Genomic DNA, 15,240 nt, shown 5'->3' on the forward strand with positions numbered 1-15,240 from the left:
GCGTGTATGCCGCATGATTAGTAAGCGGCGACCACTAAATTAAAGACTCAAACGCTCCGACCGGTTCTCAATGAATAACACTGCATACCAAAAATGCCAACCGCTCTCGTCATAAGATATTCAGCTTTAAATAACTAGGTTATCTACATCATCATTTTGAACCAAATTAATACTTTCAACTTAACTCACTCATTCCTTCCTTTGTTGTCTCCAAACAGTCTTTCGATTGTCTGGAAATCGTATGCTAAATCCCGTACCTGTATGCGACTGGTGCATATAAAGGCCGATAAAAGAATTTGAATAGGCTCTGGCATGCGATTTCCTGGCTACCCAAAAAAGTCTGTTTCAGTCTTGCTATCAAAACATGACCTCGCCCGCACAGGGGGGGGGGGTTGATGCAACCCCCCTAAGGTTTTTCGCGAATAACTCGCTTAAAAAGCGGCTGATCGCGACGAAACTTTCAGTACCCTCGCATTGATCAATTTAACACCCATCCTGAAAATTTCATGACCCTGACCCAAATGACCTTTGACCTGTGACCTAATTTTCGAGACCATGTTTGGCCGGAACCGCGATTCAGCGTATGTCGGCTCGCATTAGCAGCGCGTTTGCAGTCTTTTCGTGGTTTCAAGCGTTCGAACATGTGATATGATGTTGCCCCCATGCATTAGGGTGGGTGTCAAGGTCACCTGAAGGTCAGGTCAGGTCATTGACCTTTGGTGACCTCGGTTCACTTTTTCGAGTTTGACATGTTTCTAGGTCAGTTTTTTTTTTAGCTGACTTTCGAATTAAGCAACCACATGAACGTTTACAAAGTAGTTTTGGTGCCTTCGTAACATGTTACGAGGCTGTCAGACAGGGGCGTCGTTTTGTATAGGCCTGGGAGTGCCCGAGCACTACCAATGTTCAGCTGAGCACTACCAATGTGTTGTTGAGCAGTGCACTACCAACATTTTTCTTCACTTATTGAGAAAATTGCATTCAAACATGTCATACAAATAAAATGAATGAGGTTCTTATGTATAAAATCAACATGAAAGTAACTTCAATGGTAAGCAGTGGCGCAGCCAGGGGGAGTGAAAGGGGTGAGATCTCACCCCCGTCTCTCATCCTAGGGGCCCACCGTCGATTCGAACTGTAACGTTATGCAGCCTGACAATTTTTTATCACTAATGTCAAGGTCCGTCATAGGACTGAAAAACAGTCTTCAGGCATGATAGCCCCCCCCCCCCCTTAGGATTTTTAGTCCCATTTTATTATTTAAGGGGGTACATCCAAGGCCCGATTGAACTAATCCAAGGCCTAGGAGGGCCCGTTCCATGGCATGAGAGGGCCATTTCAGGCCTGAGTGGGCCCATTTCAGGTCTGTGAGGGCCCATTTCAGGCCTGAAGGGGCCCAGTTGAAGCTTGAGAGGGCCCATTTCAGGCCCTAGAGGGCCTGTTTGAGGCTTGAGAGGGGCCCATTTCAGGTCTAAGAGGGCCCATTTGATGCCTGTGAGGGCCCATTTCAGGCTTGAGGGGGTCCATTTCAGGCCCTAGAGGGCATGTTTGAGGCCTGATAGGGCCCATTTCAGGTCTCAGAGGGGCCATTTCAGGCCTGAGGGGGCCCATTTCAAGCTTGAGAGGGCATGCCCTAGAGGGCCTGTTTGAGGCCAGAGAGGGCCCGTTTGAGGCCAGAGAGGGCCCGTTTGAGGCCTGAGAGGGGCCCATTTCAGGCATAAGAGGCACCATTTCAGACCTGAGAGGGCCCAGTTACGGTATGAGGGAGCCCTTTTTCGACATGATAGGGACCATTTCCGGGCTGAGGGGGCCCATTTCAGGTCAGAGAGGGCTAATGTCAGGCCTGAGAGGACCCAATTCAGGTCCTTGAGGTCCTATTTGAGGCCTGAGAGCCTGAGAGGGGCCCACTTCAGGTCTGAGAGGGCTAATGTTAGGCCTGAGAGGGCCCATTTCAGGCCCTAGAGGACCTAGTTGAGGTCTGAGAGGGTCCACTTCAGGCCTGAGAGGGGCCCATTTCAGGTCTGAGAGGGCCCAGTTCAGACCTGAGAAGACTCATCCCAGGAATGAAAGGATCATCCTATCCTATGTGTGGGAGGGTCCACACCGGTCCACACCGGTCCATGATGGCTCCAAACTGACACCTGTGACCTGAGGCTCCTGCACCGGCTTTTGAGGGGCCCACCGACCTCTGATAGCCACCACGCAGGTCTCAAAAGACCATGTCGATTGTTGATATCTAAACCTCCAAGTCTTGGAAGGTCTGTGCTCTATGCAGATTCTTGATGGCTTTACGTGGGCTTGTAAACATCCCGAACTGGCTCTAGACTAGCTCGACAGCGCCCCGCAGAGCAGCGCCCCAGGTTTTCCAGTTTTACACCCCTGAGGGGTGTTTGAATATTCCCTTCTAACCTGACTCCAGGGTCACGTAGCGACAAGTGCGGCGGTAGGCGGCTTTCTAAAGAGCGTCGAAAATCATGGAGAAATTACTTCAGTCATGTTGCAGTTCACACCAAAGCCCACGTCATCATGTTCATCGAAGGAGAAGTTTCGCCTATTTCGAGTTTCGACACTCGAGGACATATATAAGCTAAAGCGCTGAAAGTGGGTTCGATAGCTCTCTAACGCGTGCAATCAGCCATGGGGGGGGGGGGGCGTATCGGCCAAACCCGATCATAATTTAAGAAGGCTAGAAAGACGAGAAAAGCAACAGATAGCTGTAGGATGTTTCAGAATCGTAGAGCCAGAGGTCATTTTTCGATTATGTCATCGCTGAGGTCATTAAAGATGAAATTATGATGAAATTATGATAAACACAAAGATAAGATTGCGACGAAAAAATTCATGTTTTTATATTTTCACAAATAATCGTATAACTCGTGAAACAAAGAGCTAAGAGCTTCGCGAAACAACTCATTCGATAGGCCTTTCAAAACGCTTTCGCTTTTAAGATTTGACCTCAATGCCTCATGCCAATGGTTTGGCAACAGAGCAGAGGGCAAAACCATCTAAATAGTCGCATTTTACCAAAATAGTTTTGTTAAGAATTTTTGCAAGAACTTTGGTAAGAAAAAATATGAGACATTTACTTTGTCATCATTCTCTTGTTAACATGCATCGAATGTTAACCTATAATTTCACATAAAAAGTTCAACTTCTAAATGTGACCGCAGATCGTTAGGTTAGGTTAGGTTAGGTTAGGTTAGGTTAGGTTAGGTTATTGACAAGTTCATGATGGTCATCAACTGATCCGTATAGATGATTAACACCTTCAAGACAATTTCATTACTCTACCTCGTCTCCTATATCAAAAGTAATAGTCGAAAAACTGATGTTGAGCTCTTTTAAAAGCTTTTTGACCTAGCCCGACCATTTGAGTGGCCGCTGGCCATCAATTGCACGCTGTCCATCAAATATGAGCAGAATGGTCGTGTTTCTGTAAATATGCTGTTGTTTTTTACGTGCCTCTTCAGATCAAGAGATATTTGTCCTTTTCCCCGATTTGGCTGGTATGGTAATGATCAGGACAATGATCTGACCTTTCGTTGTTGGTAAGGGGCCCCATTAGGTTGAGGGGGGCCCACTTTGCTGGGGGGCCCATCACGAACGTCTCTCACCCCCGTCGCCAGAGTTCTGGCTGCGCCACTGATGGTAAGTGGTAACTATTGATGAAAATCTATAGACTTACTCCACAAGTAGATTGAATTTGAATTGGTTGACCAATTCAATCTTCTTGTAGTGTACCTAAGTCCATAAATTTCCATCAATACCTAGGTATCATTTTCAGTTTCCACATCATGTCATTACGTCAAGTAATTTCAAGTTATGTGGTACCTACCTACCTACCTAGTACCTACCTACCAAGTTTCACAATAGTCAGGGGCGTCGTTTTGTATAGGCCTGGTAGGGCCCGAGCCTTACCAATGTTTATTTGGGCCCTACCAATGTTCGCTGAGCCCTACCAATCTTTTGTCACTTATCAGTTGATAAAAAATCAAAATAAACAGATAAGCAAATATTAAATAAGCACATATGCAAGAACATAAATAAGGTTCTAGCCACAGTATGTGCATGTACATAGCTGACAATGAGGTTTCACGTGTCTAGGACTCCGGTCCTTAATGGATTTTAAGAGGCTCGAAAACGCAATTGGTTATAGAGGTCCATAACTGCCTCTGAGTCCCGCATACCACGCGACCGCCCCTAATAGACCCCGATCCGTCTCCACACCAGCCGCTGGAGGCCCTACACCGACTTCGGAAGGTGCCGCGGTGCTCCAGAATAGGCCATAGGTATATTGATTTGAGTGGGTGATGCAGCCTGATTCCCCAGGGTTCAACGCCAGGTCATTACCGCATCAGACCCCGAAAACTGAAGCTCGTAACTACGAGGGGCGTTCAAAAAGTTTCGGGCCGAACAATGAAGGAGTTGGAATTTTGGCATGCAAGGCGGTGTGTTAAATGATGTGTTATTGGGATGTCCACTTACGCAAATTAAGTAAGTGGCCATTAATTAAGTCTCTTCTGTGATTGATTCGGGCTTCTATTCGTAGCATAGTTCGCCATTTCGGATAGGATGGGCGACGCCCAGAAGAGAGCAGTAATTCGTTTCATAGTAGTTAGTGCAGAAAAGGCACCAAGCGTTAACCCTCGCCCTGGGCATTTTTCATAACACGGCCTGGCAGGGGGGAGGGGTCGATGCGACCCCCCTCCGCTCGTCAACTTTCCAAAACAGGGGCACACAATTGATGATGTGCGTCCATTCGATAAACATCGAGGAGAGGCTATAGGGAAGCTGACGTAAAGTGTGCACACAGAAAAATATTGACACCGTTAGCGGTGTAATTGCACAGTACATATCTGAGCACTTGAGGAAAGTTAATTTAGTCCCTTCCCCGCTTAAATTACTCGCGCTTCCAAATGAACACCAGGAAGAAGGTAATAGAACACTGTTAGGAGGGTTGGGTGTTTTACTACATGTAGCAAAACACCCAACCCTCCTAACAGTGTTCTATTACCTTCTTCCTGGTGTTCATTTGGAAGCGCGAGTAATTTAAGCGGGGAAGGGACTAAATTAACTTTCCTCAAGTGCTCAGATATGTACTGTGCAATTACACCGCTAACGGTGTTAATATTTTTCTGTGTGTGCACCTGATCCGCGACCACGCACCTGCGTACATGGGCGGGATGACGAACAGTGGAGCGATGAGCTTCGAGTTGTTGTCGCATCCACTTTTTTCTCTCCGAACCTTGCACTTTCTGGTTAGTGGTTGCCACCTCTTCCCCAACATAAGAAAATTAGCAGCGGCAACCTCGCTAACAGCAGGGAGACGAAATCAGCCGTCTTGGACGTGCAGGATGGGTCCAAAACCCACTTGGTTATGGAGGCCTTGAGGGCTCTCGCGAAGCGCTGCGCGAAATGTGTTTGTCTTAACGGTGTTTATTTGAATAAATGAACTTTTTGGTCTAATGAGTCGATGTTGTATCTCTCTGCTCCTTCATGGTCGGGCCCGTAGCTTTCTGAACGCCCCTCGTACTGTCATCCTTTTATTTTGGCAAGCAGGTCTTTCTAACTATCGTTGTGTTTCCAGTCCTCGTTAGTTGTCGAACCCTTCAATTGGCGTGGGTCTTAAAAACCGTTCCTGGACCCGCAGCCGTCTTTTTTAGTCGGCTTGGGCCCTCAAAGCTGTTCCTGTCCCCTTTCAGCACAGCCGTCCTTTTAAGTCGATGTGGGCCTCTTTCAGAATGGCGTGCATTCCTCCGACACTATTGCCTATATAACTGCACGTTTTGTACATGGCGTCCGGTGTGGACCCAGATTTCCAAAGTTTTTCTTTGTGTTTTTTTAGATTTCGGTTAGTCTTGTCAATGACCAGGGCGAAAAATAAGTGGCCGAAATCCGATGAGAAAGGCAGATTTGGGGGTACCCTACCTTGTAAGCCCCGTCATATATGGCCAGCCGCCGCCTTTGGGCACTACCAATCATTTTCGGAAAACGACACCCCTGCTGTCAGAGGCGGTTGACACCTACTACAAATACCTGGCAGGACCTCTACTGGTTGACCTGACCTGACCTAACCCGACCTGGCCTAAATGAATGAAGACATCATCTGTGATCAAAACAAGCATGATATTCGTGATCAGCACCCCGAAAAACCCCATAGCAGCCACACTACGACGTTCTAACAGGTCCCAATTTTCCCATACGCCGAGATATCCCTTTAGCATTATCCTAGCCGTGTGGGAAACATTGCACGTGATCTTTCCTGCACTGTTTTCCGGCACGGGTTGATGACCTACAGTTCTGGTGATTTTTTAATAAAATGCAGGTCAACGAACTACAGTTCTGGTGTTTTATTTAAAATCACTATGTTTTAAAGAAATAACTATTTTAGTAGATTCTCTTTGATAGAAATTCTGCGCTAACTATGGTGGCACATTCGAGGAAGAAATCATGATATTTCGTTAATTTCGAACAATGGAAAAGTGTTCATCTCAGATGTATTTATCACTCTCATCACAAGAGAACCATTCTAATCCCGTCCTAAATTGCATCGCAATGTATCGAAGCCGATGCAACATCAAACCCGTTGATGCTTCGACAATTCAAACGATAGGTAAGCATCATCATTGCAGAGCGCAGTTTTGGAAGCCGCTTTAAGGCTTTGCCTGGTTTATAGTGATGTTGGTGCAGTTGTTGAAGGTGAAGTGACTGTTGCTTGCTGTGACTACCGTTCCTTCACTATGTTCAAATTTTTGCACCGCAAATTGCCTGCCGTTCAATGCGCTAGCCGACATTGCTTTCTGAACGTCTATAGTTGCATCAGTGTAGTTTTGGAGGCTCGCAACCGACTTGTGTCCCGACAGTTGGGCCGCATATGCCGCCGGGCAGCCGGCATCTAAAACTCTTTTGATTGTAGTTTTCCTCACGCTATGATTCGTTTTTTTCCCTGATATGCCTGCTGCCACACATCCGGTTCGCATCAAGGCTCCAAGCGTGTTCACTCCCAAGGGGCTGTTCATGAACCAAATGGGGTTGTCAGGTGACCTTTTGTGATTGACCGCTAGGAAGAATGGAGAAGTCGGAGAGGAGCTTTTTAGGGGGCGACGTACTCTTCATAAGCTTTGACGGGACATCGAGTTGGCTTGTCTCGATTTTCAAACGCTTTTGGTGTGAATGCTCGAGCGGTGCTTGCTCCTGTTCTTTTTTTTGTAAGGCGCTCTTTGAACAGCAGATATTTACATCCTTCTGCATCTTTATCGACCGATATGTCCCCCCACATCATCTGCCGTGCCTCGTGACGACCCCGCAAGCCAAAAAGGAGCACCATGAAGAACCAGACTGTTCGAAGCAGTGACATAGGTGAAGAATATCCCAGTTGGCCGTTTGCCCACAGTTCTTCTTCTTCGTTAAACGTTAGTGCTTCAGATCGGCATGGCCTGTTACCTTTTCCTAGAGCCTTTAGCTTCTTCAGCTTCGCCATCTTAGCATTTCTTGCACCTGCGAATACATCATCTTTCTCTAGAGAGTGCGGATACCGATGTTCCTTCAAAAACGAGCCAACAAGAGAGAACATGTTGTAAATAGAGGAAACCTCATATTCGCTGCCATCTTCCCTCTTCATGGAAAGAATCATACTTGATAATACTCCATCCAGTTTTTGGGGAGACATGTCCAATAGCTGCTCATGAAAGCCGAGGGATTCCGCTTCCTTCTTGACTTTGTCTATCCAAAATTGCATTTTCCTGTTTGTTCCCTTGTTTTTTGTCTCATTTACAGCTTCATTTGTTTGTTGTTTGATTTTCTCAAGCACGTACCATTCCTCATTTCCCAAAAAATCGTCAATCAAACTGAATCGCGGCCTTACGTCCATTGTGAGCTAATGAATGCATAGCGACGTATGGGAAATATCTTACTGAACTTGCTCTGGGAAGAAAAATGGAAACCTCGGTCTTCAAAAAATCTCCGGCACTCGGCTACGCCTCGTGCCTACAATTTTTTAAAGACCTCGGTTTCCATTTTTCTTTCCCAGAGCCGTTCAGTAATATATAGTCATTCACGTGACACCGAGTCCGGGAGGATCTCGCAGAATGGGAGCCGTCAGCCGGGCGTATGCCCGGAAGACCGGCAGAGACCGTGGATGCAGCTACGTCATCGGGTAGGTCTGGAGGCTACGCAGCACCGACTGGGTGCCGGGACAGGGCGTCGGCTGCGCTGTTGCGCACTCCAGGGATGTGGACGACGCTGAGTCGGAAACGGAGGCTCTTTTCTTTTAGGTTGCGCAGTCGGGGGTCGGGAATGTCTTCCAGGGAGCGGTCTCAGTAGCGGCGGAACACCTTCAATTAAGGTGGCACTGCCGACTTTTGGTCCCATTCTTTCCATGCAGCGCCCATTGGGCTAATGTTAACCCACGCCCCGCTGAGGGGGGGGGGCAGAATCTGCCCCCCCCTCCCGTTTTTCGCCAATAACTTCTAAGCGCGTTACGCCAGCGACGTGAAACTTTCAGTACCTTATTATACATCTATTTCATATTTGACACGTTCTCTAAAAATTTGAGCGAAATCCGTCGGGAAAGTTTTGAGTAAATAACGTTTTAGTGACGTCATGTTCGCCATTTTCGCCTTAAAAACGGCAAAATTTCAAACGCCGCTAACATCTTCATTTTTTAAGGAATCAAGACGTAACATTTAACAAAAAAAGGTTATACGTGATTCTACTTTGTCTATCAAATGGTTATCTCGGTTTTTTTAAAGTTTTGGATTTTGGCACATTTTTTTCTTCAAAAACTTCAAAAAAAAACAAACAAATCCAAAATTTTGAGTGTATCGAAAAAAACGGAATATATGTCAGAGAAGTGGTCTATGTGCACCTACATACCAATGTTCAGAAGAATCAGTTCAAAAATGTGGGAGTTATTCAAAATTTTATGACGTCACGACGCACAAAATTTTTGAAAAATAATTTTTTTGTAGTTCTAGACATCGTACGGAAACAAAAATAGCACCATTCGATTCGCCGTGAAAAACTACATCAGATAGACACATATTTAGGCCTTAACAGCCAACTTCAAAATTTGACCTCACCTGACCTGACCTTGACCTGACCTTGACCTGAAATTCATCCAGAGGTGGTCCATATCACGTATTGAGTGAGCCTATTGAATTATATGAATAAAATGACCCATAAAACATGTGTCGCACATGCCCTTTTCTATATTTTGTTTTTGGTGACCTGACCTGACCTGACCTTGACCTTGACCTATCTATTTTTTTTTACCGCGTCTTTCTAGCTTGATTGCTTTCCGAGATAACCTGGTGTGGCCAATTAGCCCCCCCCCCATGGCGAGGTTGGCTGAGGGGCACACCCGGGCACGGGTTAAAACTTAAGAACGTCTAAATGAAGAAAATTTCACCTTTTACTGCCTATGGTGGTATCTAAGGTTAGTAGGTATGTGGGTAGCCACGGCAGAAAAAAAACTCGTGAAGAGTGAGGAGCACTGGTACTATGCCTTATCTCCTACTCTAAATGACGATAGATGCTAATAGCCGTTTTCACGACGGGCTATCCGGCGAATGCACCTGATTTGACCAAATATGCACCTTATTTCTTTTACAGCAAATATCTTCATTTTATGAATTTATTTCAGTGTTTTAATCGATGATGCTATCTGATAATATGAAAAAGCAGGCATATAAGCAATTAGGTACTTAGTGCAACCCTAGCGTCCCTAGCTGATAGCTGCTAAGAGACACACTGAACCTGTCGATTTGACAAATCTGCACCTGATCTGTACCAGATGTGCACCAAACGTGTGCCAGATGGCCGTCATGAAAACGGCTAATGTGCACTGGGCAGTCAATGAAAACTATTGAACTATTACCAAGAAGAGTACTTAATGAATGTGAAAAATATCAACATAAATGCGAGGAAGTGTTTCGTTGGTCATTTCAACCGTATATTATTAGGAAACACATCAGCTAGGTACTATAAACAGCGTTACAGCAGCGCAAAACGTTACAGAGCAACTCTATTGTTCTATTACCTATTCCTGCTCAGTGCTAATGATTGTTCAAACAATATCAAAATTGGGAACACTAGAGTAGATGTATGTACGCCGTATATATTAACTTATCTGTAGGTTATACGGGCAATAGCCGTTTTCACGACGGGCTATCCGGCGAATGCACCTGATTTGACCAAATCTGCACCTGATTTCTTTTACAGCAAATATCTTCATTTTATGAATTTATTTCAGTGTTTTAAATTTTTAATCGATGATGCTCTCTGATAATATGGCAAAGAAGGCATATAAGCAATTAGTGCAACCTTAGCTGATAGCTGCTAAGAGACACACTGAACCTGATTTGACCAGATCTGCACCTAATCTGTACCAGATGTGCACCAAATGTGTACCAGATGGCCGTCGTGAAAACGGCTAATATGTGATCGAGCATGACACCCATGACAATGCAAATTGAAATGCACAATTCTAATGGCGCCAACATTTTCCCTTTTATTGCGGGGGCCATTACGTAAAAATCACGTGTCCTATTTTACATGTCAAAGCGCGAGACATCGTCAAAAATCAATGCCTTTCTGGCTCCGAATCAAGGGTGAATAATATCCAAGTGACATCACATTAATCGCCAAACACAGTTTTTAAAGAATGTTTTAATATCAATTATGAGCGCCAGGCAGAGGCGAAACAGCGGAGGACGCTCGACGGAACATCTAAGCCCAATACCTGAGCAATCATCTGTGAGTGGCGACCAGTCGAGGTCAACCAGGTCACTGCGAAGCGATGCAAGGTCATCTCGTAGTCATTCCCGATCTTCTGTTGTAGATTCAAGAACTCCTCGAGACGAAATGAGTGAAATGACAGCGTTAGATCCCGACAGAGCAAATGACGAGTTACACGAAAAAACGAAGGAAGCCCTTGGTAGTTTAATTGTTCGAAAAGACGAGCTAGAATCGAATGGCATCGAAACAGAAATGATGTATAAGGAATTGATGAATTGTGTCTCTCCATGGCGCCGAAAGAAGCTTCAGCAAGAGGCGAATCAATCACAAGCTGCATTAGAAGATGCATTGAGGAACGCCGACGAACTAATGAAACAAGCGAAGGGTGCATTCGAGGTAAGAATGATTTAAAGGGACCCTCCCACCTTAACATTAGATTTGAGTTGAGATAGCCAAAATGGGGTCCCTGGCTCACAATTACCGGTTTCGGCACTCACAACATCGAGAAATGCCTTAATTCGGAAATATTGAATTTCAAAATTGCAGCATTTTGATTCAGAGGGGCTAATGCATAGGAATACCCCTCTGAATGTGTGACGTCAGCGCAGATATCTAACGATTTTTAAATGTTTGACTAAAACGTTTTGTAGCACGCGGTGGTATATGCTGCTTTGCGCGCAACAAGTGCCGCACTTTCATATAAAGTCGCCAGGAACAGCGGAGATTCCAAAAAGTAAACAAAAGTAAAAGTCTAATATCTTGAAAACCGGTGGATATTTTTCGATGAAATTTGGTAGATATTCGTTTTCACTTTTTCTGAACCTAGCGACATCACTTTCATGCCAATTCATTAACTTTTTTGGAGGTGGGAGGGTCCCTTTAAGCTATGGCAGGTCTTAGCCCGGGTCCGGGTGTGGGTCTCGGCCACTTCTTCATGGTGGAGGGCCTTATTGGCCACCCCCGCTTATCTCAAAAGCTCAAAAAAAGCTCAAAGACCGTTCTCACTTCTCACAAAAGCAATTGATAGCTCCAATAAGTTATTTTAGATACATGCAAACCATTGTAGGCTCCAATAAACGCGAAGGTAACAGGAAGTTATAAAGATATCGCAAAAAATGTTACAATTTTCGCGTCAATTTTTTTCCCGATTTTATGCTTGCCATAAATAGGTAAGCGCATAACTTGTAAATCAAAAGAGCTACAATCGTCACAGAAAAGCGCATTCGATAGCACATTTAGTTTTTTCGCCCAATCTCATCGTAATTACCATCCGGTGGTCAAAGGATTAGTCCACATGTGACAAAAATCGCAAAAATGGGCGGATTTTGCCGAAACATTTCATCTGACATGTTTAATTGGTCAATTAATTCATTACATCTCTTACCACCAGTAAAACGCCTTTTGGGAGAAGAACGAGCGAGCGAGATAGTGAGCCGCCCTGCACGTGCGGAAGGGTGAGAGAAGGGTAGAAGGGTACTTTAGAAGGCCCGTTAGAAGGGTTCTTCTAACGGGCCTGTGCAAAGCACCCTTCTAACCGGTCGCTAGCGGTGTGCCAAATTTGAACGCATTCGGCCCAGCCGTTCCTGAGATCTGGAAGTGGCATTTTGCACGTGCGCACGTGCAAACGGGGTCCAAACTGACTTTGCACGGCACCCTACTAACCAGTCCCCAACCGTGTACCAAATTTGAGCGCAATCGGTCCAGCCGTTCTCGAGATCTGGGAGCGCCCCCTGCACGTGCGCACGTGCAGTAGCACCCTAGCCGCAACACATGGGAATGCTTTGCCTGGTGGGTGCCTACCTGTATGCCAAGTTTTAGCGAAATCGCCCCAGTAATTACAGAGTTATTGAAATGGGAACAAATTTGTCACCTCTTCTTTTTGCATTTTGCACGTGCAGTAGGGGTCACTCACATAGATCAAGAGTATCCGACCTTTGGTAGAAGGGATGCAGCCAAGATTACTTTGGGATGCAGCTACCCTACAAAAATTACCGCAAGACAATCGCCCAAGCGGCTGCTGAGATATGCGCCCCTCAAAATCACTACTTTTTCAAAACAGCTTGAACACCCTTGACTTTTCACGTGGCATGTGCCACGACGGTCACTGAGATGTATCAAAAGTAGTCAATTACGGGGTAGCAGGGATGGGGCTACCCAACAAAAAAGATCGCAGGCCAATCGGTCCAGCGGTTGCTGAGATATAAGCCTCTCAAAAGCGTTACAGGCCGGGCCGGGCCGGGCCGCTCATACTGAGATTTTTCCGTGATATTGAAAAGACTTCGCTTCGCTCGCTGCGCTCGCTCGCTCGTAATCATCGTATTTCTTTCATCCAGACGCGTAGACTAAACTATGATTTGACCTAACATTTTATAAGTTGAACTTGCAGCTTTGACCTCAGGTCAAGGTCACGAGCTGAGTGGGAAAGGTCCTACTGCATGTACATAAATCGATCCGTATGTACTGATAAGATTAAAACATTCCAGGCGCCTTCATTGCTCTAGCAAGTCTCAATCAAAAGTGATTGTCGAAGAGCTGTTGGTGACCTTTTATGACCTAAGATGACCTTTTGAGTGGCCGCTGGCCATCAGTTGCACTTCCGTCCATTGCATATGAATAGAGTTGTCGTGCTTTCGAAAATATCTTGCGGTTATGCCCTGTATTGTCAAAGCAGGAGACGTTTGTTATTTTACATTGCTTTATAATGGTGGGGTGACAAGTCTGTCGGTACAAGTCCCAAGTTACGTATCAAGAAAATAAGAGATATACAAATTGTTTGAACGGATGTCCTCATATGTACAATACACTGAGCTGAGTTTTAAAGTTTTAGGAGATAAGCTGTAGGAATGACTGGGTCGCAATTTTAGCAGGCGTGTTTATGACCTGGGTACCTACCAGCAGACGGTACCTTCCTACCTGACCTTAGGTGACCTGTGGTCAATAATTGTTTCAAACGATTTGCTGGCTCGTTTTTATGAGGAAGGCGCAGGAATATATCACCCAGTAATGATAAACTCTCCTGTTGCAGGCGTATCAGACCATGCAGGATCCCAAACGGAAAGAGGCAGCCGCTGGTGACCTTTTTTGGAAAGCAAAGGTCATGCACAAAACACTTACGGCCTGTGTTCAAGTCGCCTGTAATGCAGAAAGTGCTCGAGACCAACTTGCCTGGGCAGACAAAATGGGAAAGATAATGAATTCAATGATGGCCATATTCAGGATTATGGACGAATTAAAACAAAATTTATCGAAAGAAAGGTAAGCAGATTTACAGTGTCGCACACCTCTCTCAGCGCAAAAGTTGACTTATACAACTAAACGCCTAAAAAGTTGAACACTCGTCTTTAAATGTTCACACTTACGATCGCTTCTTATTTAATCCGTTCACGATGTAGGTATGTTTGGCATTCAATTTTCCTTATCGTAATCGGTGACTTCGGCTGACATGTTGCATGTCCGTTAGACGTTACCTAAAGTTGGAATGAGTTGCTGGCGACTTACCAGCTGGCTGCCGACTGTTGCAGGGCTCTGACGAGGACGCTGACCTCGGTGATGCAGAAGCACGGCCACGGCGACGTGTTCGACGTCAAGGCCATGGAGGGCTGCGGCGACGAGGCGGACATTGCGCTGCTGCTGGCGCGCGCCAACATGGGCGCCCGCCGGCCGGCGCCCCCCGCTCTCAGCTCGCGGCTGGCTGCCGCTCTGCAGAGCCACCGGGGCGCCCTGCTGGCGGCCGGCGCCCCGCTGCTCGTGTGGGCGCTGTGGGCGGCGCTGGCGCCCGAGCTGGGCCTCTGGGACGTGGCGCAGGCCGTGGGTCAGGCGCCCAGCGCCGTGCTGACGGCGCTCGGCCTGGCGCGCGAGGAGCCCGGCCTGCTGGAGACGGCGGAGCTGTGGCTGGCCAGCCTGGTGACGGGCCTCCTCTGCTGGCTGCCCGGCATCTGCAGCAGCGGCGAGCCCGTCTCGGCCGGATCGCTGTGGGCCGTCGCCAACAAGCTCAGCCCATTCTGACACGGAGAAAACGCACGTCGCTCTCCAAATTGACGAAGTCTTGTGTAACTGATTATTTTTTGTCCGGTCGAATAAATTCAGAGTTAAATTGTATAGACTATCCTGATAATACATGTCGTTAATTCCTTGTTTGACTTTCAGTCACGCAATTATTTAACAGGACGACTTATTTAATATCTTTTTTTAAATATTGCAGTGGTCGAAAAGCTATAAATTATTTTTATAACTGTACAAAGAAAATAACTCCTAGCCGGTACGTAATTACCATTCATCCGCCTTTCAAAAAATTCGCCTTTCCAGTTTCTTCCTCCTCACATGCTTCTCTCGACTAAGCCTCATCGGTTGGGCTGATAAGTTATCTGGTCTCCAGGGTAACGGTCTGCACAGTGCACAGTAGACGCACAGGTCGATTATCGATATCATGGACCAATGAACAGCGAACACTGTCTCTCGCCTCCGAGGAGTAGGTACCCACCACACATAATGACGCAAAATTTC

General features: G+C 46.1%; 2 protein-coding genes across 2 annotated transcripts in view; one reads left to right on the forward strand and one right to left on the reverse strand.

Moving 5' to 3' along the window:
- LOC122378131 (zinc finger protein 330 homolog) overlaps positions 1-14,839 on the reverse strand; it is a 35,546-nt gene extending 20,707 nt beyond the window's left edge. The window contains exon 1 of the mRNA XM_043358850.1: positions 14,236-14,839. The gene's annotated coding sequence lies outside the window, so the exon portion shown is untranslated. The remainder of the gene's footprint in view (positions 1-14,235) is intronic.
- On the forward strand, positions 10,581-14,869 carry LOC122378132. Its single transcript, XM_043358852.1, has 3 exons — positions 10,581-11,133; positions 13,763-13,992; positions 14,259-14,869. Exons 1-3 carry the CDS (start codon positions 10,681-10,683, stop codon positions 14,740-14,742), a joined length of 1,167 nt encoding a protein of 388 aa, XP_043214787.1. The 5' UTR covers positions 10,581-10,680; the 3' UTR covers positions 14,743-14,869.
- Positions 14,870-15,240: the final 371 nt, after the last annotated feature.

Source organism: Amphibalanus amphitrite, unplaced genomic scaffold, assembly GCF_019059575.1.
Source record: "Amphibalanus amphitrite isolate SeventyFive unplaced genomic scaffold, NRLGWU_Aamphi_draft 000055F_arrow, whole genome shotgun sequence".
NCBI classification, from domain to species: Eukaryota; Metazoa; Arthropoda; class Thecostraca; order Balanomorpha; family Balanidae; genus Amphibalanus; species Amphibalanus amphitrite.